This window comes from Lissotriton helveticus, chromosome 10 (genome assembly GCF_964261635.1).
Source record: "Lissotriton helveticus chromosome 10, aLisHel1.1, whole genome shotgun sequence".
Taxonomy (NCBI): domain Eukaryota; kingdom Metazoa; phylum Chordata; class Amphibia; order Caudata; family Salamandridae; genus Lissotriton; species Lissotriton helveticus.
In genome coordinates this window covers 88,537,502-88,564,951 of record NC_136071.1, presented here as the reverse complement: position 1 = coordinate 88,564,951, position 27,450 = coordinate 88,537,502, and the positions used below count along the sequence as shown (strand labels likewise).

Sequence of the window (27,450 nt, the reverse complement as noted above, 5' to 3'; positions counted from 1 at the left end):
TAGAAGATGGCGCTTATATCTATCACCTCCAAACTCATTGGTAATGTGAAGAAGAGTCAACCTCGGAGACCTAGGAAGTTTCCACCCCAGGACCTCAGCTAGGCACACAAACACCACCCTCCAGAATCTATCTAAAGCTGCACATGCCCATACCACCCAAAAAAATCCCTTTTGATCTAGCTGGCTGATCTATGAATCGCCTTAAAGAAATGGTTTCCTATGTTCCGTCTTTGCCAGGAGTTTGGCTTCAACATTAATTACCAAAATTAGATAGAATGATTCACATTTGTCTTGATGCCCAACTGGTTTGGGAATTATTACACCTACATGCTAGCGCAGTGGGCAGGGATATTGTCTGTGGTTTCTTCAAACATGGCTAGCAGGGGCAGAAGAAGGACCGAGGCCACACGCTGGAACATTTCAGATGGGAGGCACTTCGGCCCAGAATCTTTCCTGACTGCATAGACCTTGGCCCAATCCCTTTTCTGTTTGTTTCCCTTTGATGTTTCCATACGTTTGCCTAATTTTTATCTTCCCCTCTGCCATCACGTTTTCTCTTTACGTTTCTTTAAATGATCCGCTTTCTCCTTGTCTCGTTCTCTGTCTGACTTTGCTCCTGTTGAACCGCTCAGTGTTGTGGTTTGCCACAGCGGCTTCTCCTGATGTTCTTGGATTGCACGGTAACAGAAGCCGGCTGGACGGGAGATAAGAACCTTGTTTTTCTTACATTATTCATTCTTATAGAGCAATCTCTTTATATTTACCTTATGTGTTAGTTCTGCCCGGCTGAGCGTCCCTGGCTCTTTGACGGTTAGGGAAACCGGTTTCACGGTGGATTTCTGCAAAATTCATTGGGAGTGCAGATCCATTGTGCTAATTTTGCATTTGGGTTTTACTTGTGTTAAATATATACTGTTTTCAAAATGGCTCTCCTCTTTACAAATACATTAATTAGTTGCTACATTTCTTTTAATCAAACATCGTCTTGTTCTGCAACCCTAGATCCAAGGTGATTTTAGTTGTTTTTTTGTTCTGTAGTTTCGTAAAACTGCTGCTTTCAAGTTCTGTGTGAAGATTTTCCATGCCACAAGCACAACAGCGTTTTGTCTGCTGGAGTTCTTGCCAAACCACAGAAAAGATTATTTTCAGGCCTTATGTAGTAATTGGACACAGCCACTAAGTGGCGCCCTAAGGCTGCTTGCTGCATTACATTGCCTTATTTTGGTGATAACTTAATAAGTATTTATTCTTAAGGGTACATCATATTATTAAAAGCCACTTCTACAACTCGGAAAGAAGTGGTGCATAGGTACTGTTCTTTTTATATCTTTATTTAGCATTTTATGTAAGACGAGCAATAATTAAGATTGCAAACATTGTCGCACAACCCATGCTTCTCCCCATTTTTGCAATTTGTGTCCCATGACATGAGCATGCATACCCTGATGTCTTATAGTTCATCTGCAATACGTTGTATATGTATATATTTTTTATCTCCTCCGTTTTTCACAGATTGTACCTTTCTATAGCTATTGTAGACTTTTAAATTGCGTTCAACTTTTGGTGATGGGTGGCATGTCCTATTGTAAAATATTTAATTGTTTTATTTATTGTGTACAGCTCATTGAAAAACTGAAAATAAAATATTTAAAAACAGAAATGTGTGCTACTTTCACTGCCCTCCCCCCCAATAACCGAGGAAAGAAACTGAAATTAACGAATTTCTCAAATTTGTTTCACTGATATGATCATTTAAGGAGTGAGGGGCAGAGTGCCAGATAAGTGAAAAAAGTGTAATCTTAAACTATCTCGTGGTGGGCAAACATTGTCCTTTATTCTGGTGCTCCCATGGGGTAGAGTTTGTAACTCACTCCAGTACATCGACATTGCTCATCTTTATCACAAAACACCTCCGCTCGTCCCCCTGGGGAGTTGTAGCCCACACGGGGTGCCTTGCAGTCCCAGTGTGAGGAGGGAACCCAATGATGAAGCTTGTCACCTTTGGGTGAGTGAGGGTTCTCGTCCTAAGAGTGCAGTGCTCGACCCGTGCTGTGTCCATCCCTACTTTTTCACACCCACCCGTTTACATGGTGTGTGTTATAAGATAATTCTCTTTTCACGTGTTTTGGATGGGATTTTAGATACTCCTAAAAGCAAAGAAGAACAGAAAACATGCGGAGGAATCCATGGCCATGACTCTGAGATCTGAAGCGGACTTCACAACTTTTCAGATACATTTTGCTTTTATTTAGGGCTTTAAGTGGGCCGATTCCTTCTGGTGCACAGCACCGGCAGTTCTAAAAAAACAGCTGCTGAGACAGGTCCCTATCGGGCTCTCCATTTTTGCCCTCACCATCTGTGAAAAAATAAATCTCAACTCTGCAGCAGTGCCGCGCATCACTGCCTGTGATGTATTGTCAAATAGATTCATGAACACCTTCGGTGCTCATGACGAGACCAGCTCGTCATGAGTCACGGTAGAGCTGTGCTCATGACGAGCTGGTCTTGACATAACGGCTCCGCGCCACCCACGCGCGATTAATTCCCTGTCTGTGCGGGCGAATTACTCAGTGGGCGGAGTCGTGACGAGACCAGCTCATCATGAACACAGCTCCACCGTGACTTTGGTTGGTTTTTGGGTGGGGTGGTTCAGTCCAGGGGACAGTAACCAAATTGGGCTGTTGTTGGTAGACAGGGGCGGTCTTAGGCGCGGAAATAAGTGAGGATTGGGCTACTAGCCACCGTTTTCTGTTGAGACACTGTGGCTGGGAGCATAGCAGGCGAGGCAGGGTAGAAAAGCTTGACACCCCATCCCTTGATAAGGTGAGGTGGTCGGGGTTTTTTCGGTGGGGAAGGCTGCACTTATTGGATCAGGTGTGCAAGAAGGTGGATTGTTGTACTGTTGTCGCTTTGGGCAGGTACATGGGCGCCTTTCAGACAAGTTTGTGTGGTTGAATTGTTTTATTGCTGTTTGGGTGGGTGAGGGAGTTTGGAAAGGGGATGGGGAGTAAGTTGATGTTGACAATTGCCGAAGACAGGATGTTCAAGGTTTATTAATATAGGAATTATGATAGTTCAGAAAGGAGGACCCAGATACAAGAAGTCTGCTTAGGGTAAGGGTGGGGGAGCACATAAGGATGGGAAGAGGTAGGAAAGAATGATGTCTAGTGAGGGTGGTAGTTTTGTAAGGCATATTTGCATTGGGTAAAATGTTTGTGATGTGCACTTGCTTCAATAAAACAGCCTTTTCCACGCTATAAGCGTGCCAGTGGCCTGTGCTGTACCCTCCCACCCAATGTCTTGTGATTAGATCAGAACTACAGCCCAGCAGATACCAAATGGTTTGTGATGATCTGGAGAAGTAAATCCATGAGGAGCATGTTGTGGTTTCTTGTTAATTCATGTACAATTAATCATATGCCTTATTGTGAAGGGTGAAGGGCTACAATTTCAAGATCGACTTTATTCAAGGGAATAAAAATCTGATTGCAGACTGTTTATCCCGCATGCCACAAAAGGGCGACAGTATGGAAGGTGTAGTGATTGCTGATGACACTGCTTTAATTGTGACTCGCTCTGGCATTCCGAAAGAAGAATGTATTGAATGTGCTAGTAAGGATGTCATTCTTTCTGTGTTGAGAGATGTAATTACATGAGGGTGGCCTCCTAAACCTTGTGGGTTACATGAGGATGTTCGTAGCTACTGGGAAGTAAGGCATGAATTGTAACTAAAGATTTGTGGGAAAGAATTGTGGATTCGGCTCACGAGGGGCATTTGGGGCGTAGTATCACCAAATCCAAAGTTCGAGCTACCTACTGGTCTCCTGGCATAGACAGTTTGGTAGAAGGAAAAGTGAAACAGTGTCTCACTTGCCCCTTGAGTGAATAATGCAAACATATCAGAAAGGCACCCTTGTCCACCTGTAAGTGTTCCTTCCAAACCGTGGGACAAACTGGGAATATACATTACGGGACCTATTAAGGGTACCATGTGGTCAGGCAAGTTCCTTATAGTCCTGGTGGATTACTTCTCACATTGGATTGTATTAAAGTAGTCAAACATATTACTACATAGGATATGATTGACTTTTTGACCGATACCTTTATGTGTGAAGAGCTACCTGGGTCTAACATAACCGACAATGGTGTCCAGTTCACTTTAGATAAGATGAAGCAGTTTCCAAAAAATGTATCCATTGTACACCTCAAAACCGCCCTGTATTGTCCGAAGGCAAATGGGATGGTGGAAAGGGTAAATCGCATGTTAAAGGAATGTATCCAAGCAGCTCAAGTTTCCGGGGTCACTGTTGATATTGCTGTCAAGAAGTTGTTGTGGTCATACCACACTGCCCCTAATTCTGTTACTGGCGTCCGCTGTTCCTACTGCTAAAAGGTAGACTTGCTTGTACTAAAATCTTTACTAATTGGATGGGTGGCAGAGAAACCAGATGGGTGCATTGTGACAGTGTGGATAAGTGCATCAAGACTCACCAGACTGACTATTAAAAGAGATGTGAGGGGTACCCAAAAACAACCAGTGTGTTCCCAACCACAGTAGGGACACCTTTGATCCACTTCCTAATGGATTCCTCTTGTTTGTAAATATAAAAAGAGGTGCAACAGCAAACACAGAGTCGAGACTGGCAATTGCATGGTGGGATAGTGGGTTGTGGTTAGATCCCCTGGTGCAAAGGGTGGAGTAGTCAGTACGTTTTCAAAACCTCCCAGAATAACAAAAGTCAGTACCAATGTGGTGACCCCTGACTGAGGATGGAAGGGTGTGGAGCATGCACAACATTTCTAAGTGCAGGGTCTCCACTGCTGGTTGGCCAGCTGGTACTGTGCACCCCTTGTCTACTTCAAAATTACAATCTGAGTCTTCTCTTGAGACTCGTCAACGCCTTGTCCCTGTGTGACACAAGGAGTATGCTTTTCAGTAATCCATTATAGGAAGGAGATGGGTTGGGGTCTCTTGTTAATTCATGTGCCAATAATCATAAGCCTTATTGTGAAGTGTAACTGTACTGTAGTTGACAAATGTCACCTAATTTATCGTTTGTATAATGCAATGGTCCATTCCCTTCTCCCCCTGCATTCTAATGTCATAGAACATTCTTTGTTCATTGTCCTGGCTGTTCCCCAGCTTTGAAAGTTGGAGTCTGACCGTTGAGGTTGAGTTAAGAGGAGATTAAATCATTTCCCTCCTCTCAAGAAATTGTGAGTTTCTGAATTTCTTCAGAGCTTAAGATAACCAGCAAGTCTGCCCGGGTTCCCAAATAAGTCTTTTGAGCTGCTGTGATCCCAAAGAGGAAAGTTTGCCGCTGTGGTTGCACCGGCAAGCTTCCTTGAGATGCTGTGTGGTACTGCGATTTAATGTTCCTCAACTGCCCTTTTTATTAGGACTCGCCCTGCGATTGCAGGCCAAAGGCCTGCTGTCGCAGAGCGAGTCTTATTGTAATCATTTCAGGCTTTTGACTTTCAAGGAGTAGGCAGAGCGGACAAGAGGCTGTTACGCGCACGCAGCCGGCCGCAATGGGATCAGGTCGCGCGCTCACCCTCTCCTGTCTCTTCTTTCTCTCCTTGGAAGCCTCATACATACACACACACAGCCACAGCCCCTGCTTTTCGCACAAGCACACACACAGAGACACACACACGGGCACACGAGCGCACATACACACACACATGCACACATACAGACACCCCCCCCCCCGCCTCCACCCCCCCAAGGGTGAGATGTCCCCCCCCTCTTTCCTCGCACTCACCTGAGAGGTCGGCGCGGGCCCTGTCGAGCAGCAGGAGGCAGGCGGTGAGCAGCAGCGGCGGCTCCATGGCGCTCGGTCCGTCCGTCTGTCTGACTGCCGGCGCGTGCCCCCTTTCGGCCTCCTATACAGATGCGTAAGAGAATAAGGATCAGTGCGTCCCTCCTACGCACTGAGCGAGCGCGTGCCCGCCCGCCACAGAAAGAGAGCGCGGCTTTTCTTTATTACCTTTTCTGTATTCGATTTTTCGTTTTCATTAAGGTTCCGCTCAATTCACACTTGTTTGCTGATCCTTATAACATTTACTTGATTCGTGCTCTGTGCAACTTTTTTCAGGGATTTAATTCCCCCTTTCCGAGCAGCTTTCTATTGTGCCAGAACAATCGTGAGACCAGGTCTATACTTTCTGTCCTGCAGCGCGTCGATACTGTCCTACAATTATGATCTAGATTTAGGCCTGCATTTTGTCTAATCAAAATCCCAGCTTGGGTTCGTTTTATTGTACTGGTTGTTTTTTGATAATAGTGCTGCCTGCCCTATGTGAAATGCTCCATTAGCTATTTTTAGGGTTAGAAACACCAGGGTCGGACTGGGGCAAAAAATAGGCCAGGGTACCAAAATAAAATATCCCCCATTGGTGTAGCATCTAGCTAAAATATGGTAATATTAGGAAAACCCACAGTAAAAAAACAAGCATTGGCATAGCCAATAGGTCTCGCTTTTGGGACCTTATAAGTATTTAGTTATGTAGCACAATATCCTTGGTGCAACAACATAAACTGTTGCATGGCTAAACACTTATAAGGTCCCAAAGGCGAGACCTATTGGCTATGCCAATGCTTGTTAAACATTGTGCCAGATGCCATTTTGTTTCAAAGCCTGCAATCGATGTTCCCGTACTTGTTGCATTGACAGTGACTTTATCTGTTTTCTGATGGTCGCCATTTTGTTTTCCAGCCTGTGACGTGTCCTGAGTCCATTTCATTGACAGGGTGTCTTTCTCTCTTTGCAGTTTGCTGCTTCGTCGTGCACAAGCGCTGCCATGAGTTCGTCACCTTCAAGTGCCCTGGTGCAGACAAAGGCCCGGCCTCTGACGTAAGTCCAACTCTCCTCCAATCTTTGGTGACGTGTATTGCGTAAGGTGCAATGGCCAGCTACTAGACCAGTTTCATGTTCAGAGCCCGGGGTACCTGGGGGCGTAACTTCTGCAGTGATGTTTTCACAATACCATCTTCCCTTTGGGGCCTGTGCAACTCTCATTTCCCTCAACTTTCTGCCATGAAGGGAAGAGGAAATGAAGGATAGGTGAAATGAAGACTAGATGGAAATAGAAAGGATGAAAAGATGGAAGGGGAAAGGATGAATGGAAGAATAAAAGGACCGATAGGTGAGTTAATAGATGGAGAACGGAAGAATGGACAGAATGATAAAAGGATGAGGGAAGGACAAGTGAAAGACTTGATGGGTAAAAGGACGAATAGTGGTTTAATGGATTGACGGATGAATGGAAAACAGTATGTGGGTGGATGGCCTGATGGATAGGTGGATGGAAGGTGAACTAATGGATAGATGGAAGGGTAAAAGGGTAAAGTTATAGAAGATGGAAGGACGATGAAAAGTTGAAGAGAATTCTTTTAGAGAGGGTCAGGGTCACTTACTATACGTGCTTGGAATGGTTAGATGTATGGATGAAGTGTGGGGTATGTTAATTTTCTGGTTACTCCCTTGTTCTCACTTTACTTCATCGCCCCCCTCCCCCACCATGCTTTTATACAATTTACCTTTTATTTGCCACTTTACGCATCTCTCAATTCCCTGTCCCTTTCCCCTCAATTTTCTTTGTTTCCCCTCTTGTCTTGTTTCCTTTCTGGCTCTCAGCTGTGTTCTTTTGATTTCCCTCACTTTCCTCCCCGCTCAAACAACCCTCCATCTCTCTCCCTCCTTTCCGCCATCACTTTTTTGTTTCGAAGCTCCTCTTTTGGCCTTCCGTAACTCATCCTCCCTCCCTTCATGGCTACTTTTCCATCTATCCTTCATCTAGTGATGTGCTAGTCTATGCTCCCTTCTCTGGTACTTATAGAGGCTATATATGACTTTGCGCATCTTGGCGCTATTTCTAAGACTCCGCCTTTGGAGCTCTTCCCTGAAACCGCCAAGTGATGTGTACAGCACAGCCTCACTCCCTGATGTCTGCATCCGACTCAATGTACCTGTTCAATGCATCTGCATTACCTTGTATAATAAGTCCAAGATAACATTGTATATTCTTATTGTAACATTGTGCCATTTCATATTGTTATATTTGATACAAACTGTTAATAATGTGCTTTCAAAACAGAAAAGAATGACCAGATTGAGGATGTTGATTGTTGATTTTTAAAAATATGTACTTTTACCATTGAGCCAAATGCTCTGAGTGTCACGCGCGTGCGGACGTGTACTGCATGGTCACTTGTCGTATCTGGGCCTGTCATGTTTTCCTTGACGTAACTCTGGGTCTCAGTTTATCACCTTTAGAGTGGCCAATGGGCCAGATGTCCTTTTGAATCATCTTTATCCAGTCTTCACTTTTTGCCAACCATGCTTAGCATGCACCTACGCTCTGCCTCCCTCTCACTCGCACACACGGTTGTACGGCATTACCACGCGGGCTTTTACCCCGCATGCCATTACAACGCTGTTTTTACAACGCAAGTCGTTACAACGACTTGCGTTGGGGGGCGCTGGATAGTGGAATAGTTTAATTTTGTATTCCAACTCCAGCCCACGTTGACAGTAGGGAAGGTGTTGGAATAGAAAATTAAACTATTCCCTATCCTACAGCGCCCTCCAGCGCAAGTCGTTGTAATGACTTGCGTTGTAATAGCAGCGTTGTAATAGCAGTGCGGGGTAATGCCCGCGTTGTTATGGATATTTCCCGCACACACTCTCCGCAAAAGCGAAAGTGGTGGTCGCTCATTTTGCTACATCCCACCCAAGACATGGAACGACCTCCCTCAACACATCAGAGCCGCCTCCTCACTTCCTGAGTGCCGCAAGAGCTGGATGCCTGGCTCTTCGAATAAGCAGCTTGGGGAACACAAACCTACACACCTGTCCAAGCACCTTGATACCCTCTCAGTGATTAGTGCACTATACAAATCATCATAACATATAGCATAACAGAATATAACATTACATAACATGCTGAGTCTTGTAGAACCATAGTCATCATAGTAAAAGCAAAACTACAAGCCCCAGCTCACAATTTAAGGTAACAATTGTTTTAAACCCCACAACTCACTTTGTACCTGTGTCCTGGGGCTATTTGCAAGGTCACTAGAATTATGTGATTTTGCAGCTGCGGCATTTTCAGCATAATTATTGGTTTGCCGCATTTGCCAGATAATGCATCATCTGCGGCATAATCTGTGGATTTTAACAAAAAAATGTTTCTAAGCTCAAACAGATCAAAAGTGATTAAAAACACGGCAACAAGTTTTTATGCACAGTGGAAGACATTGTCCAAAGGTAGACTGGCCATTTCTCTGGTGAATTATTGCTGTTTTGGGGGTGTTAAACTAGTACTAATGTGATTAAACATTTCTCCAGGTAGTGTTAACCTGTTCAAAAATGACCAAATAATGAATTAGAACTATCACATGAAATGCCGCATGAAGCATCATAATTTGGCTTTTCTTATTGCTAAATTTAGTCATCTCTGCTGCATAATTTGGTAGTTCCCTGGTGCATAATTCCAGTGGCCCTGGCTATTAGCCACAGGTGTCCTAAATACTTCAATACGCCCCTTTGTCCTCAGTTACCAAAACCATGGTATTCTTTATATCCTTCACTAAGGCAACACACAAAAAAAGTCTCTATTACAGACAAGTTAGTCATGTCTGATGCCGTTGCACACTACGTACTAGGAAGTGATGCTGTGATGTTTGGCATTAGGGTTCAACCAACAAAGCCTGCGAATCCACGGCAATTAATTTCTATAGAATTATTGTGATAATACAATTTCTTTAAAAGTTTTCCAACAGATTCTTTTTAGCATTTGGTGTTACTTTTATTTTCCAGATCTTAGTGTGGACCGTTTCTTTCTTAGTTCTGACAGCTGGTGCTAAAGATTGGAAAGCTTGCATTATATTATGAAATTCCTTTGTTCATTACCTGCAACTGGGTGCATTGCATAGCTCTTTTCTCCATATATGTTACATTTGCCTGTATCAATTCTAGCACTCTGTGTTTATTGCATCCGAGGATGATCATGTCAGCGTCTTTGCCAAGATTCTTTGTTTAAAAGCCCATAGGCCGTACAGTACGGTTCTGGACATTCACCGAACCATTCGTACACATGCTGTGGCTTTTGTGTGGGTGTGCTTTGTTAAATTCCTCTCCTAATGTTGCTGTTTTTACTGGATTGTTTTTAGTGAGACAATCTGTTATGTGATTGGTTGATCTTGGATTACGAAACCTTTGTTCTTCCATTTACTCAATATTTTCTCCTATTTAGACACTAGGGGCCTGATTCACAAAGAGCCTCCGCAGTCGTGGCGAAGGTTCGGCAGTCCTGGCAGAGTCCCCGCACTCGTGGCAGAGTCCCCGCACTCGTGGCAGAGTCCCCGCACTCGTGGCAGAGTCCCCGCACTCGTGGCAGAGTCCCCGCACTCGTGGCAGAGTCCCCTCACTCGTGGCAGAGTCCCCTCACTCGTGGCAGAGTCCCCGCACTCGTGGCAGAGTCCCCGCACTCGTGGCGGAATCTACGTAATGAGAAACTGTAGTGCGGGGATTTCACCACAACTGCGGGGCCTCCGCCACGACTGTGGAGGCTCTTTGTGAGTCGGGCCCTAGATTCCGGAGTCGTACTCTGATACGGTAATATTATTGTAATCGGGAATGATTCTCCAGTTCAGTTTTTGGCTCACGCATAGAAAATGTCTTGCCGAAATACATTTTTTACTGTATTTATTTATTTATTGTTTGGCAGCTTTATAAAGCCTTACATGGCTTTTGGTTATTTCAGAGTGCTGCATAGGCAAGAAAGTGCAGCGTAATGGTGGAGGACAGGTTTCAGTCCAGCAAGACAGAGTGAGTGAACTCATTCCAGAGTTCTTTGCTTGCCGATCCTCTGCTGTGTTTAGGTCAGATACAGACCCTTTTGAATATTGGTTGGCTTCAGATCTTAAGGTTAGGTACAGTTCATACCAGATTTTGGGTCCTTGCAAGTTCAGTGACCTGCTTCGATGTTTCACCCTTATGAACAAAAGTTGGTTAATTGGGCAAAAGGGTGTGGAGCAGCAGACTCTATTCGGGAGATAGTGAGACACCTGTTTAATCAGGCATATAGGACTTTTGCCCAGTGTGCTTCATGGGGGATGAACAATAGGTTGTGTTTAATCCTGGTATCTTTTGGGAGCCACTGGAGTCTGGAAGGATAGGGTTGAGTAGGCCCCGTTTGTAATACTTACGGTATATTCTATCTGCCTGGTTCTAAGATCTTTGCAGCCCATCTATTAGTTTTTTGAGGAGGCCAGAGTAGAAACCTTAGACGCGTTATGCTTACGATATATTATAGCTGACTGGTTCGAAGATCTTTGTAGCCCATCTATTAGTTTTTTGAGGAGGCCAGAGCAGAAACCTTAGACGCGTTATGCTTACGGTATATTCTGGCTGCCTGGTTCTAAGATCTTTGCAGCCCAGCAATGTGTTTTTTTGAGGAGGCTAGAGTAGATGCCATAGACGAGTTATGCCAGGACGAGCCCTCGCATCTGTTTAACTCTCAGGTTGGTTTATAGGTGTATGAGGATTTAGCACAGACTTAATAGATATATCTTCAGACACTCTGGCACCATGTTGACTTGAACAACAAAAGTGACATCAGCTTTGAAGGGAATCCACATATTTCTCACTTTTGGTGATGCTGGAGGGAGGACACAGAATTGGAACAGGATTAGGCAAAGTATTTCCAAGAATGTCGGTTGTGGTACATTTGATGCAGAGAAAGCTGGCCTGTGTGCAAGCGAACAAGTGTTCCAAGCATGTGGTGATGCTGGTTGGATTTTCTGGACTACTTTCCAGGAGGGAGTGGATTTGTGTGTCATCCATGTACATGCAGAAGTTCACCTGCGACTTACTGAGGAGCTGTGCCAGAGAAAGTACATACAGGATGAAGAGAAGGCAGAAGAGGGAGGATCCTTAACAAAAGCTGCAAGATATTGGTTGATCTAACCCTGACCTTTTGTCTGTGGGTGGTGAGAAATAGGCAGGCGCCCACTACAAAGTAGTCGAGTAATTCCTGCCCAATGGGTGAAAAATTCTAGCAGAATTGTGACATCATTCATCTTGTAGATGTGGCCAGGTCAAGGAGTATCAGAGTAGTTTGGCTGTCCTCCTCAAGAGCAGAATCCTGACTGATAATCATACAGAAAGTGATGTATGTCTACTTTGCCTTGTGATTTGTGTATCTTCAAAGAATCTGAATAAATCAGGATATCACCCAGCTAAATTATGTAGGATAGATCCAAATATCTTCTCAAAACCTCATTAAGGAAGCATCAAAATAGAGTATAATCCTTAAAGAGTCTCAAAGGCATGAGCTGCTATTCAAACGAGCCAAACTTAAAGGCTTATTTTACTTTTAGTACTCGGACACAACGGCGACTGAGCACCCTCTCCCTAAACTTTCCGTCGGCCCTCCTGATTTAGAGATGGGTGTACTACCAGGTTTATGCTGATAGAATATAATTTATTCTGTTAGTGTAAACTTTCTCTTGACAGTCCGTGGGAATAGCGCTACTGAAGGTAAGCCATCTATCCATCCACTCTATTAAGAGTGGACACTCAAGTGGCTTTTTGGAAAAGTGTGATGGCGGAAGGCCCCCCTTAATGTTTCATGGAGCCATCTGCCAATCTTCTCCTACATTGATGGGAATATCTATGTTAGCGGTTCCTGTCAATGTATAGAGATGTCTGGGAGCCCTGTACACATCTCTAAATTTGACATGCAGAGTAAAGGCAGATTGACGGATGTAAACTCCTCTGCCACACTGTCTGCATTGACTCCATCCATCAAACCATAAATTAGGCCCTTTGTGTGAAACCCAGTTTTTGACTCGTCACCCTCTTGAACTCTAGATAATGATGTACCCTTAGTTCTTGCTTGGTGAAAATTTGTGCATGGCAAATCTGATCTGACAGAACAGGAATCAAAGGCAGTAGGTATTGATTTCGCTGTTATTCTGTTAATTGCTGTATAGTCTATGCACGCTCTTAACTCACCTCCTTTATTTGTAATAAAAAATAATGGCGATGGTCTAATAAATTCATTAGCCATAGTTTCATCTATGTTCTGTCTAAGATGTTCTTTTTCTGACTCGAGAGCATATACTCGACTACAAGGTGCAGATGTTACAGATTCTAGACTTACAATCATAACTCCTATGAGAAGGTAATATACTTGCTTTTTCTTAATTAATACGTCTTAGAATACTTCACAACAGGGTGGTAAAGTAGTTACGCAACTAATAACTAAGGATATGCTATGCCTGGTAATGCTTTAGAATTGTAACATTTGTGATTTTATGAATCCTTTAAAAAAGTGCTCATGCAATAATCAGAATTCAGCTGGAAAGTTCTTGCTGCTCAGTCAATGCCAGGCATAAGCAATGTCAACCCCATTGTATCAAGAATTACTTTAAATTAAGGTACATCAATTACAGAAAAACAAATCTTTTCAGGATGGTTCCCAAAACACACTAAAGAAATCACATGTGCTTGGAAGCATACTGGACCTGAGGATAACCTTGGACAATAATTTGCCTCAATTTCTTCAGTAACTTCCTTCTTATTCACAGATATCTGTAAAGATTGAGCACATTTAAAGTCATATAATTCACTGATGTTCCTGACTCTAAAGTCCTGAAGCGTTCATATCCTGCCCATCCAACAAAATACTTTTCTCTGGAGGGGCACACTGTGTTAACTCTCCTTTTAGCTGAGCATGACTATCATCATTTCACCAGGCTACTCTTTATCTTCTGTGGTGGATGTTAGAAGATTTGTGTAAGTGAGTTAGCCTTTTTTATCTAGTGTTCTTCCAGATGGAGTTGTCTACCCGCCTTCCCTCTATTTATTAGATTAGTCTTCCAGTTGCATGCATCTAGTTTTTTTTGCCATTCATGGATGGTGCATGTGTATGTGCTACTTGTGTGTGTAAGTTGGCCATAGACTGTGTCTGCTGCCTGTGGCTGTGGACAAGTGGTTCCTTATAGGATGGACGGTGGAAAGAGTGTCAGAGCAATGCTCATTGCCGGACTCCACAACAACATTCCATGAGACCATTTGAACTAGGTCAAACTCTAGGGTGTGGGGGAGAGGATAGATGGTCCATTTAAAGCTGATGGAAATCCCCTAGCCAGTTTATGCACCATTGTTTAATGAATGCACTACTCCTACAGGTTAACAAGGAGATATCATTTTTACTTTGATTACTTTAAGACTCTTTGCACCCATAATTACCAGTACCATGCAGTAACACCCCACCAGTACCCTTCAATTCCAAGTAAGTTAAACCCCATTGAAATGGGAATAATGGGTGGACTTGGTTTTTACCAGACTTACAACCACACAGCTTCTCCATTACATGGATCTTAACAGACATGTTTACAACCTGTTCTAAGCAGGAGGTAAATGTGAGAGTAGGTGCAGGGAAGGGTTGGAGGAAAGGACGAAAGGGAGCGTTAAAAAGGTACCCTGGCAGGGGGGAGCATGTAAAACGTAGCAGCGATAGGGACAGATGCTTGCTGTTGTCTCTTGTGATATTATTAGCCAGTTTTTGCTGCTGGTGAAATTGGCATTTCTGCCACCTGAAGAGCAGATGTTGTTGGAATACCGCCCCACTTGTGAGCGGGCACAGCCGAATTCCCCACGGCAATTCTGTTCTGCCTGACTTTTAATGACGGCCTTAATGTCTGTTGCATATGTTTGCAAAACAATGCAGGCTTGCCAAGGCAGACCTGTTTGCTTTGCCAGTGATTGTTTGTGTTCCTCATGAAAAGACAGCTGAGGCCCGTGGAAGCTCATGCTTAGCCTCCAGCGGGAAATAATTACTGCGCCCATCCAGCTTTTGCAACCTGTGTAAATGTAAGAGCCTGCAGACAGGCGAAGCTTCCCTGTTAAATTTGGAAATTGTAATTAAAGGTTTTGTTCGGGGTAAGCTAATCATCTGCACAGGGAATGCCAGCACGGCCCGTTAAAGTTACAAGCACAGTAAATTATAACAAGATGCTGCTTTTTTTACCTACGCATACAGCAGAAGAGTGAACACCAATAAAGGGTGTCTCCAAGACCGAGTATTCAGAAGAAATTGTTACCTGTTAATCAGTGTCCAAAATGATTCAGGCAGGCTGTTCTTTTTAGGTCTCGCCTAGACAGCGCATGCGCTGTCTCTTTGAGACATGTTGTTTACACTTTGTGGGCTTACAGCCCGCCCATTGGTTCTTAGTTCTTGTGCCAAGTGTCAGTGGCAAATGCATGCTTGTAGGTGGTCAATGTCTGGTAGATGGCCCTCCTTTTGATGTGTTGTTCCCTCCCACAAAGCATAGCCCAATTACGTGTGCCCTTCCACTTTTATGCTAAGAGATTGTTTGTGGGCGCTATTTATTTCTTTGCTTTAAGCAAGTGTTTGTAAAAGCATCATTGTCACCTTTGTTCATTTATGGAGGCAGTGTGTGTAGCTTTTTTAAAAATTTAAAACATAGTACATTCTAATTGAGTTACCTTTGTTTATACTTTATATAAGCAGTGTCTGTCACCTTTTAAAGCTTTAAAACATCGGCATTCTTCACTTGCAACATTACAGGGGGAAATTTAATTTTGTCATTTTACATGAGTATTATGGGTTCCCCAACTTCAAAGGCCACTGATTTGCAGATAACAAGGCCTGCATTGCTGTGTGTTTTGTTATGTGCAGAGCTGTCGCCTTTGAAACTGAGGAATCCCATTCAAGTCCTAGTGGCGCCACAACTTCTTGTGATTGTGTTGCGAATTAGTTAATGTGGACATGAAAAACATAGAATAATCCAGCCCCACCTCCCCCTTGACATTTCAAGTGAAAGCAGGATGGGAAGCTCATTTTCTTTTTTCATACGAAACAGACCTTACATGTGAAGTTTGTATATTTTCCTTTATTCCACCTCGGACAATGCTCACTTTCATTTGTTAAGTTAGACAGCTTTAACAATATTTGTTACTACATCACAACCACAACCTACGTTTTATACCCCTCGAACAATGCCGCTTTCCAATTCCTCTGTTAGACAGCTTTAAACAATAATTGTGACTGCAAAAAACACAGGATGTGTGCAAGGTACACAGGAAAAAGTTACCCTTCACTTATTTTAGCTTATGGGTGTCCAAAACATGACCAAGAGGGCAACATTTACATTCAGCTTTAAATGTATCTATATTTCAACTCGGACAATGCCGCCTTTCATCTGTTATGTTAGTCAGCTTTAAACAATATTTGGTACTGCACCTCAACCAAAGTTGTATTCTTCTCAAACAATGCAGCCGTTCAATCTTTTTGTTACACAGCTTCAAACAATAGCTGTGACTGGAAAAACATAGGATGTGTGTTATGTAGACTGAACATTTTTACCCTTCTCTTATTTTAGCTTATGGGCGTCCAAAAAGTGACCAAGAGGGCAAAATTTACATTCAGCTTTATATTTACCTTTAATACTCTTCGGACAATCCTGCCTTTTCTTTTTTTTTTTAAGTTACACAGCTTTAAACAATATTTGCAACTTCACTACAATCTAAGTTTTATTCCCCTCGAACAATGTTGTCTTTCAATTATTTTATTAGACCGCTTTAAACAATAGTGGTGACTGCAAAAGCAAAAAGCTGTGTGCAAGGTACACGGGCAAATGTTACCCATCATGTATTTTAGCTTATGGGTGTCCAAAAAAGCATGCAGGCTTTAATATTACCTTTAATCCACCTTGGACAATGCTGCCTTCCTGTTGTTAGGTTACACAACTTTAAACAATATTTGCAATTGAACCTCACCCACAAACTAAATTGTAATTTCAACTTTACTGTGCCAAAAAACGAGCTTCAAGGATACACTTTAGCTGCGCTTTTCAAAACAAATAGCATTCATTCTTAGCTCAAGCACGTTATCACATTTAAGCAACTGCTTGCCTGTTATACGCACACTCTTTCGCATTCTGTTTCCTCTGGGATAACAAAATGTGCTTCACACCTCCCTGCACTTGCAATGTTACGGGGAAAATGTCCTTAATTTTTTTTTTACAAGTACTTGTTAATTAATTTGCACCATTTCAATCAATTCTAATTTCAGAAATTAAAATTAAACAGTCCGTTCCACTAAACATGATGTATATTTATTACCACACTACCAAGTATCCGCCTTATTTGTTTCCTACCACTATCCATCCCATTCTGTATATTAAACACTGCCTAAACCCCATAAAAAGTGCAGTGTTCACTATAAGACAGCCGTTGTTCTCGTTGCTAATTCCCTTCCATTTCAACCTTGGGTCTCATCCTCGACTCCACCCTCTCCATGACTAAACAGGTCAACGCCGTCTCCTCCTCCTGCTTCAACACCCTCCGCATGCTCCGTAGGATCTACAAGTGGATCCCCACTGAAACGAGAAGAACAGTCACTCAGGTCCTTGTCAGCAGCAGGTTGGACTATGGAAACGCCCTATATGCAGGAGCCTCGGCCAAACTCCTGAGATGGCTCCAACGCATCCAGAACGCCTCTGAACGCCTGATCCTCAACATCCCTCGCTGCAGCCACATCACACCCCACCTGAGAGACCTGCACTGGCTCCCGGTCAACAAGAGGATAACCTTCAAGCTCCTCACCCACGCACACAAGGCACTCCACAACACCGGACCAACGTACCTCAACAGACGACTCAGCTTCTACACCCCCACCCGCCAGCTCCGCTCCGCCGACCTCACCCTTGCTACAGTCCACCGCTTCCGAAGAGCGACCTCAGGCGGCAGATCGTTCTCCCACCTTGCCGCCAAGACCTGGAGCACCCATCCACCTACGGCAGACCCAAGACCTGCTGACCTTCAAAAAACTCCTCAAGACCTGGCTTTTCGAGCAGTAGCAGCATTCCCCACCCCAGCGCCTTGAGACCCTCACGGGTGAGTAGTGCGCTTTACAAATGATATGATTGATTGATTGATTGATTGATTTCACATTTTAATTCAAAGCTCAGACCCTTCCTCACATATTAATAAATAACAACATAATAATGGCTGTTTCACAGCAAATTAAAATAAAGCCTTAAACATACTTTACAACCACAGTGCTGTGCAATACAGCTAAAATAAACTAAACCAATCGCTGTCTCAGAGGCGAGACCCATTGGCTTTGCCATTGCTTGCTTTATTTATTTTTTAGGTCTCGCCTGTCGATGCGCATGCGCATCGAGCAAGGCGAGAGTATTGGGACTTATCCGCTCTTTATCCACACTGCAAGGAATCGTGGCGATTCCTTGCAGTGCCCGTGACTTTTAAGCTCAATGCGCATGCGCATTGAGCTTAAAAGCGCGTGCACGTCCGTCTTTGTTTACCCGCTCCGCCCCCTCCCCGCCGTCTCGCATTTCCCCTGTCGCACTTCTCCTCCCCCCTCCCCTCTCTTCCCTCCGTCTTGTTTATTGTACCCGCTCCGCCCCCTCCCCTTCCCGCCGTCTCGCATTTCCCCTGTCGCACTTCTCCTCCCCCCTCCCCTCTCTTCCCTCCGTCTTGTTTATTGTACCCGCTCCGCCCCCTCCCCTTCCCGCCGTGTCGCATTTCTCCTCCCCCCTCCCCTCTCTTCCCTCCGTCTTGTATTTTAGAGCTGCTGCTTGCACTTTTAAGACCTTTAAAATGCTTCCAGGTCACAGCTAAATTGCATCATGCCTCAGCTTGCATTGTAACTTTCCAGTTGCGCTATCTGTCCCCGTTTTCTTTGCTCCTTCCCGTTATCCGTGTTCACTTTGCTACGGCCCTCTCCCCTTGGTAGTTTGTGTTGCCTTTCCAGACCCCCACCGCCCGTTGTCCCCGTTCAATTTCTTCCCGCACCCTCCTGTTTGTGTTTTTACCCCAGTACCCCTCTACCCCTCGCATTTTCCATGTTGTCTTTACTCCCGCCCATCTGGTTACCTCACAGCGCTCGAAGTTACCTCGTAGCGCGATTTTTGTGTAATACGAGTGCGTCTGATAAAAGTAGCCCCTCTGCAATATCACGTTTATGTTGTTTTTTGGACGGAACAAAATATTGTGTAGGTATGCGTGTGTATTTGAAGATACGTATATGACCATTTGTAACTGCGCTTTTATCTTTCTGCTTTTGAACGCACTGATGCTTACAGTTACATCGCTGTTTTTCCGTCTGTTACTGGCATTTCTTGTTGTTTATTTTACCTGCCGTGTCTCCGATCCTTTCGCTTGAGGAGAAAATAACGCTAATATACAATTGCGGCACAGTACACGTGAGCCTCGCCGAGCTCAAGCGCCCCAATGCTGACAATCAATGCATCACTTCACTCGAAATGGCAGAGCAAACACCCGCCCCCCAGCACGCACCACCAAAAGGAATGCTGTGACCCCCAACGGAGCACCACAATGGCAATTACCTCGTACAAACAGCAGCCGCCAACACACAACTCTGAACGTAAACCCGAACAACACGCATGTGCCATCACCAGGCTATCAAATCCACCCGTCATAAGTCAACCAGCAAAGGCCAGAGCACACTGACAAAAGAGAAGGCGGCTGCTCCAGACTGGGACGAGTCTGCACAAAATGCTCCAATGTCCGACATCCCATACAGAACCGCACCACCGTCAGCTCAGCCGAGCTGGTCGAAAAGGGCGAGCTGGTCCACAGAGCCCCACGACAGCGATGCAGCCGCCTGGCTCCATGGAATTAAATGGCCAGCAGGACTGCAGTGCACTAGCACACGACAAATGCTCTTAGACTGTCGTGTCTCCGATCCTTTCGCTTGAGGAGAAAATAACGCTAATATACAATTGCGTAGAATGGTTTGGTTTTTCATTTTTACTCACAGGTTTACTTTACTGGTGGCACTGCCTTTATAAGAGGCCTGCTAAATACTGCTGCTGCTCCAAGAACAGTGCCCGCCTCCACGTCGTGCTGAACTCTGGCGGAAATGACTCTTGCGGTGCGTGTGCCGGGGCGTGGTCACGTGGAATTTAATTTGGAAAAAAAAGGTTACGCAGGCTGTTGTAGACTGCCCCTACCCCCCACAGGACCAAATGCAGTTATTTACTTTGTATGACGCCACATGTAGTGAGTTTGGAAGCGTCCTGCTTAATGTGAGTTCAAGTTGGCAGACTAGTATAGTGTAGACCCGGCCCAAACTGAGTTTTAAAATGACGTTCGGAAGCCCCCCCACCTTTCACTTCTGAAAGATATTGAGTCATTTGACACACAAAAATACTGACTGGAGCACAGAAGTGTGTTTTCACAACAAAGAACAGACGTTAATTGTTACAGCACTGTAGTTTTGCAGCAAAATTGAGTTTGCGATGCACTCGCTATTTTGGAGAGTTGCACTACAAAAGCAGAAAAGCTATGTTAGTGCAGAAACTGTAGCTGTAAAATTAGCTTGTTGTTCACCCCACTCACCCACACTGTACTAGAAACAATTCCTCATTAAAACATGAACTCCAACAAGCAATGTGGCGGCAGAAGGCAAGGCAAGGTGTGGACTACAAGATTACTGGCATGGCAGGCACAAATGATGCGTAGGTCTTTGAGTCTTTGCACATACATACCTAGAAGATCACCTCACACTCACTCACCCTCACCCTCTCTCACCCTCTACCCTCACTCACCCTCAATAGCTCACTCACCCTCACCCTCTCTCACCCTCTACCCTCACTCACCCTCAATCCCTCACTCACCCTCAATCCCTCACTCACCCTCACCCACCCTCACCCTCACCCTCACTCACCCTCACCCTCACTCACCCTCACTCTCACCCTCACTCACCCTCTACCCTCACTCACCCTCACCCACCCTCACTCACCCACACCCTCACTCACCCTCACCCTCACTCACCCTCACCCTCACTCACCCTCTACCCCCACTCACCCTCAATACCTCACCCTCACTCACCCTCACCCACCCTCACCCTCACTCACCCTCACCCTCACTCACCCTCACTCACCCTCAATCCCTCACTCACCCTCACCCACCCTCACCCTCACTCACCCTCACCCTCACCCTCACTCACCCTCACCCTCACTCACCCTCACTCACCCTCTACCCTCACTCACCCTCAATACCTCACCCTCACTCACCCTCACCCACCCTCACCCACCCTCACCCTCACTCACCCTCACCCTCACTCACCCTCACTCACCCTCACCCTCACTCACCCTCACTCACCCTCACCCTCACTCACCCTCACCCTCAACCCCTCACCCTCACACAGTGCAATAGGTCTCGGAGCATTTGAGTTAGAGCTTTTAGAAATGTTTATGGCTTTTTTTTTAATTCTTTAGCATTGGCTACAGGAAACAAAAATGCTAAAGATTTACAAAAAAACCCATAAACAATTCTAAAAGCACTAACTCTAATGCTGCGAGACCTATTGCATTTCCAATGCTTGTTTATAATGGAGAATGCGGTCAGATAATTTCCACCTAATTTGGCTACAAAAATTGGGTTACCAGATGACTGTAAGCTGCCACCAGGACAGGTTGTCGCCAGGCCAGTGCTACCATTTGCCAAACATTGCATTCTGGGAGTTGTAGTCCTGGTTCAGTTCAATTAACTCAATTGGTTGACCTATCTGTATAGCTTGGCCCTAGAGGCCTAGAGTCATCAGGCACGTATGTACATCTTGTAAGAGGGGATTTGATTCGAGTAGTGGGGGGCATACATGTGGACAAGTCGACCAGGGACCCAGAACCCACACATCTCCAAGGCCAGGACATGCCTTGTTGTCTTTTGAAACGCTTGCAGCTCTGAATCGTGATTGACACTGCGGCAGGCCCGCCGACAGTGATAAAAGGTTTCAGGGGTCTGTATTATTTATGGGAGAGAGAGTCAGCTTTCATGCACCATGGGAGATCCCAGATATTGTGTTTAATGGCAGCAGTAAACTGTGTTTAAAAGGGTAATTTGAAACACGCATTATAATTCAAGGTTGCGTAGAGCCAGAGCACAATAAATATGGGTGTCCTGGATTTAAGGTCAACACGGTGTGCTGAAAAAAGCAAAGCATGTAAATCTGATTTTAGTCAGATAAAAAATGTATTTGTAATCCTGTTCTAGATCTCTGGGATTATACTAGAGCACCAGTTCCAGTGGAATTATCTAGATTCTAGAACTTCTTCTGTTGTGCAAATTTTGATCCGATGTCCCTCCTGTACTCCAAGATTTTTCTACCAAAATAGGAGCATCCTTTTTTCTTTTTGATACATACAGTATTGGATTGTTAACCCCTTTCCCGCTCATGACGAGCTCAGCTCGTCATGAGTTGTGCCGCTCGCACGCTGATGACTAGCTGAGCTCGTCATGTAACGCGGCTTTATAAAAAAAAGCCGCACAGCGCGAAAAAAGCCGCCGCACGCATGCGGTTAACAAGCAGGAGGTACGCAGGGTAGAGAAGGGGGAAAAACTGACTCATCAAATACCGCAATGACATCAAGCACAACAATTTTTTTTTTACAGTATATAAGAACCATGAATATATTAACTAATCTGTTGGCTTATTGTCAGCGCCCCTGGAATGATGCGGCAGTGGAGGGCCAAATTATGTGGCATGGTTGTCAAAATTATGCAGCAATAAAAGAAAATTTTCTAAACGTTGTAACATATTGGGCCATCGTGGTCTGTAGCAGTATTACCAGTGGCGGCTCCTCCACTAAGGCGGAGGAGTGTCGCCTCGCTGCTCTGAGCAGTGAAAAGGGTAAACATATTTGTTATTATCGTTTTATTTTTGGTTGCTGCGGGCTGGGTTAGGGCGGGGCATGGCAGGGCTGGTGGCTCGGGGTGGAAGGAGGAGTGCACTGTTCACACTGAGTACGCATAACTGCTTGGCCGGCCGTTTTGGTCGGCCAAGCAGTCATGCACGCTTTTCATGTTCCCCACCAGGCTGTAATATACAGCCTGGTGGGGAAAATGCACAGGCTCCCAGTCCTGATCTGAGCCCCAATCCAAGGCGCTTAGACCAATCACAACGCTGCATTGTAGCATTGTGATTGTCTCATTGGAGCCTGTGTGCCGGCTGCTTCCTGCAGCTTCTTCTGGACTGGAGTCAAGAAGAGCAGAGAAGCAGAGGAGAGACGCGGCCGTCGGAAAAGGTAATGTTTTTTGCTTCTTTATATTTTAGACCCCCCCTGCTCTCACCACATCGTTCCCTACCAGCCGCCACTGAGTATTACTTCATTATTTTCTCATTTTTGTAACTATTAACACTATCCTGGCAAAGACACATCAAACTTCCACCAGTGTAGAGTATAGCAATTAGCAGCTGAAAGGCGACCAGTTAACTTCAGCAAAGTCCCAAAAGGATCAAAGAAATTTTTCCCTTGGGTTCACTCAATATCTAAATGTCAGACCTTCATTCACACTCCACTCTATAGTGATTAGTAGTACCAAGCAGCAGATATACAATGGTTATCAATACAAACACCTTTCAATCATGAAGAACCTGGAATCTCTATTATCACAATGTGTAAATTGATTTAAATCCTGTCGTAATTAAAATCCATTAAAAAACACGACGCAATCTTTCCCAAGTTAAATTCACGGAACAACTTGTCAGGGTGGATCTCTGATAATTCGGACTTTTCTGTAAAGATTCCTGTGAATTGACATTCCGATGTGTTAGATTGAATACCACGGGCCCTTTAGTCTCTTTTCCTTTATTTAATCAATCAATCAATCAATCATAGCATTTGTATAGCGTGCTACTCACCCGGAGGGGTCTCAAGGCGCTGGGGGGGGGGGGGGGGGGGGGTCAGCTACTGCTCGAAGAGCCAGGTCTTGAGTTGCTTCCTGAAGGATAGATGGTCCTGGGTCAGCCGGAGGTGGATGGGGAGGGAGTTCCATGTCTTGGCCGCCAGGTAGGAGAAGGACCTTCCTCCGGTGGTGGCTCTGCGGATGCGTGGAACGGCGGCGAGGGCGAGGCTGGTGGATCGTAGCTGGCGGGTGGGAGTGTAGAAGGTCAGGCGGTTGTTGAGGTACCTGGGGCCCAGGTCGTGGAGAGCCTTGTGTGCATGGGTGAGGAGTCTGAACGTGATCCTCTTGCTGACGGGGAGCCAGTGCAGGTCTCTCAGGTGTCCGGAGATGTGGCTGTGTCGGGGGATGTCCAGGATGAGTTGTGCGGAGGCGTTCTGGATGCGTTGGAGTCTTTTCTGAAGTTTGGCTGTGGTTCCGGCGTAGAGGGTGTTTCCGTAGTCCAGTTGGCTGGTGACGAGTGCCTGGGTGACCGTCTTCCTGGTTTCGGTGGGGATCCACCGGAAGATCTTTCGGAGCATACGCAGGGTGTTGAAGCACGACGACGAGACGGCGTTGACTTGTCTGGTCATCGAGAGGGAGGAGTCCAGGATGAAGCCCAGGTTGCTTGCGTGGTCCGTTGGCTTGGGAGCGGTGCCCAGGGCAGGGGGCCACCAGGAGTCGTCCCAGGCGAAGGGCGATGATCCCAGGATGAGGACTTCCGTCTTGTCTGAGTCCAGTTTCAGGCGGCTGTTCTTCATCCACTCGGCGACGTCTTTCATCCCTTCGTGTAGGCTGGTTCTGGCGTTGGCGGGGTCGTTGGTGAGGGAGAGGATCAGCTGGGTGTCATCGGCGTAGGAGATGATGTTGAGGTTGTGGTGGCGTGCGATGGCTGCGAGGGGGCTCATGTAGACATTGAAGAGGGTGGGGCTGAGTGATGATCCTTGTGGTACGCCGCAGATGACTTCGGTGGCCTTGGATCTGAACGGGGGGAGGCGGTCCCTCTGGGTTCTTCCGGTGAGGAACGAGATGATCCACTCCAGTGCCTTCTCTTGGATTCCGATGTTGTTGAGGCGCTGCACTAGGGTGCGGTGGCAGACCGTGTCGAACGCTGCGGAGAGGTCCAGGAGGATGAGGGCCGCTCTTTCCCCGTTGTCGAGCAGGGATCTGATGTCGTCTGTGGCTGCGATGTGGGCTGTCTCGGTGCTGTGGTTGGTTCGGAAGCCGGACTGCGAGTGGTCGAGGGATCCGTTCGTCTCAAGGAAGGCGGCAAGCTGTCTGTTGACGGTCTTCTAATTTTTGTATATTTTGTACACTTTTTTATGTGCTAATGTTTTTAAATGGATTTTAATTGCAACATGATTTAAATAAATGTACACATTGTGATAATAGAGATTCCAGGTTCTTCATGATTGAAAGGTGTTTGTATTGATAAACATTGTATATCTGCTGCTTGGTGCAACTAATCACTATAGAGTGGAGTGTGAATGAAGATCTGACATTTAGATATTGAGTGAACCCAAGGGATAATTTTCTTTGATTCTTGTTGGTACCCTGTCCCTTGGATAGTTAGGCCATTCCCTTTTTCTTTTAAATATAACTTCAGCAAAGTCACCTATCTAATGAGTGGAGCCACCTGTTTTTTTTTTTTTGCCTAGCAGTGTTTCATCCGTTTGAGCTAGAATATAAACAGTTTGTTTGTGATGTCTTGGTGGTTTATCTAGCAAATACTACAAATTCATAATTATGTGGAAAACTCTGCAGAAGCAGCATTACACAATTCCAGTGACCCAGTGTATTGTCCTTTGAAGTCTATAGTTTTTAGGCCTACTTGTGATCCCGCATCAATGTAGAAGGTCAGCTGAAGCTTTTTTTCTGGCACGCGCAATGGGCCAGAATTACAAACACTACAAAGGTCTGTGTCTGAGTCCACCAGCCTGACACAGAAGTGGCTGGAAATGCACCACTGACCTAGACTAGAGTTATGGGAAATGTTATATCAATGGCTATTTATATGGCGCCGGCTGTGTAAATGTTTTGTCCTCTTAGTCCTTCGAGTGGCCACCAGCCTGGGGTCGTAATTCATCCTGCAGAGGTTCTTACCTGGGAGTTTTTGTTGCTGAAACACATTGGTTGGTTCAACTCTGGGGAGAGGAGTTGGCCTAACGGCTAAGGCGCTCGACCTCGGACCTGGGGATCTGGATTCGAGTCTCGGTAACGACGCCAAAAACTCCTGTGATTCTGGGCAAATCACTTAATCTCCCCGTGCCTAAAAAATGAAAGTGTGTCCTCATGTAACGTAACTGGTGCTATGTAAAGCGCTCTGATACCTGATTCGGTTCGGGTCTAGTTCGCGCTATATAAAACTGCAAAAAAAAAAAAACTCTCTGTAGTCCACTCTTGGGTACCACCTCCTCATATTCGAATAATCAGGCATCTGCTCAGAGTGAAGAGCCCACCGCCCTGGAGAATGGCATTCAGCCCAACCAATCAAACTCCTCAGAGCTACTGGCACTGATCCATCACCCTCTGTTCCATAGTGACTGCCTGCTCCCCACCAGGGTCGGACTCACCTATAAGGCAATCAGGCAGGTCTGATAGGCTGGTCTGAAATGTCAGTCTGTGCCCGTCTTTTTGGCTGTGAGTGGGCTTGTTTCATGGTCTGCTGGGCCAGTTTTTTACTGTTGATTTCCCTGATTTTAAAACAAACATTGCCTGCAGAAAGCTCAAATCCATGCAGTTTTCCATACCTTGCAAAACACATATACAGCACGCCATTACAAGTTCAAAACTGCCCTGAGTTGCGAACATGACCCACTTTTATTTCACTAATGAGGGGCACATTTATTTTGATGCCCAGGCCTATTTGTTGGTCCCAATCTGACCATGCTCCTCAAAGACTACAAGGGAAGGCATCAGGCAACCTAATGGTTCTGACTGCACTTTCGTCTGAGGACTGGTGACTGAGGGTCAGCAAAACACTTTTAATCTTGGAAATGCTAATTTCATTTACAAACATTCAGCTTGTAAAAGCTTATACGAGAGCACATTTTGGAAACTTGTAGCTCAGCTGGTTTGATTGCGCTTTTGGGTGTAACGGACATGTATGTAATAGTGTAACCCATACATGCAGTGCGAATTCAGTGCTTAATTTGTGGCTAAAAACCAAAAAAGGCTGAAAGGAGTGATTGAACTTCATGCCTCTTTTATCCAGCACACTACACTTTCTGTTTCTTTACCTCAGGTACTTTTTCATCTCTGGTTTCTCCCTTTGTTACAGGTTTCCTTTGTTAGAGTTTTATATAGCGCAAACTAGACCCAAGACATCGGGTATCAGAGCGCTTTACATGAGCACCAGTTGGGTTACAGAAGGACACATTCATTTTTGTTAGGCACTGGGAGATTAAGGGCCAGATGTAGGTAGCCAAATACCGGTCGGTAACGGCCGATTTCGGCCGTTACCGACCGGTATTTGGCTTTTGAGATGTAGGGGGCATCTGATTTACAGAATCGGTAAATTTACCGATTCGGTAAATATACAGAATTGGTAAAATACCGAATCAGTAAATTTACCGATTCTGTAAATCCATATGTAGGTGGCCCTTCACAGAGTGCCAAAGGCCCTTTAGGAGTGGGTGGTAAAATACCGATTTCAGGTGTACATGCACATCTGTGCATGTACACCTATGCCATGTGACAC

At 45.2% G+C, this 27,450-nt stretch overlaps 1 protein-coding gene across 2 annotated transcripts in view; it reads left to right on the top strand.

Annotated features, from left to right (window-relative positions):
• The window catches only part of PRKCB (protein kinase C beta), a 1,135,405-nt gene that overhangs the window by 379,905 nt on the left and 728,050 nt on the right, over positions 1–27,450 (top strand). For both annotated transcript variants that reach the window (XM_078664821.1, XM_078664820.1), the window contains exon 3: positions 6,775–6,857. In XM_078664821.1, the coding sequence (XP_078520947.1) occupies positions 6,775–6,857 (83 nt within the window). The remainder of the gene's footprint in view (positions 1–6,774; positions 6,858–27,450) is intronic.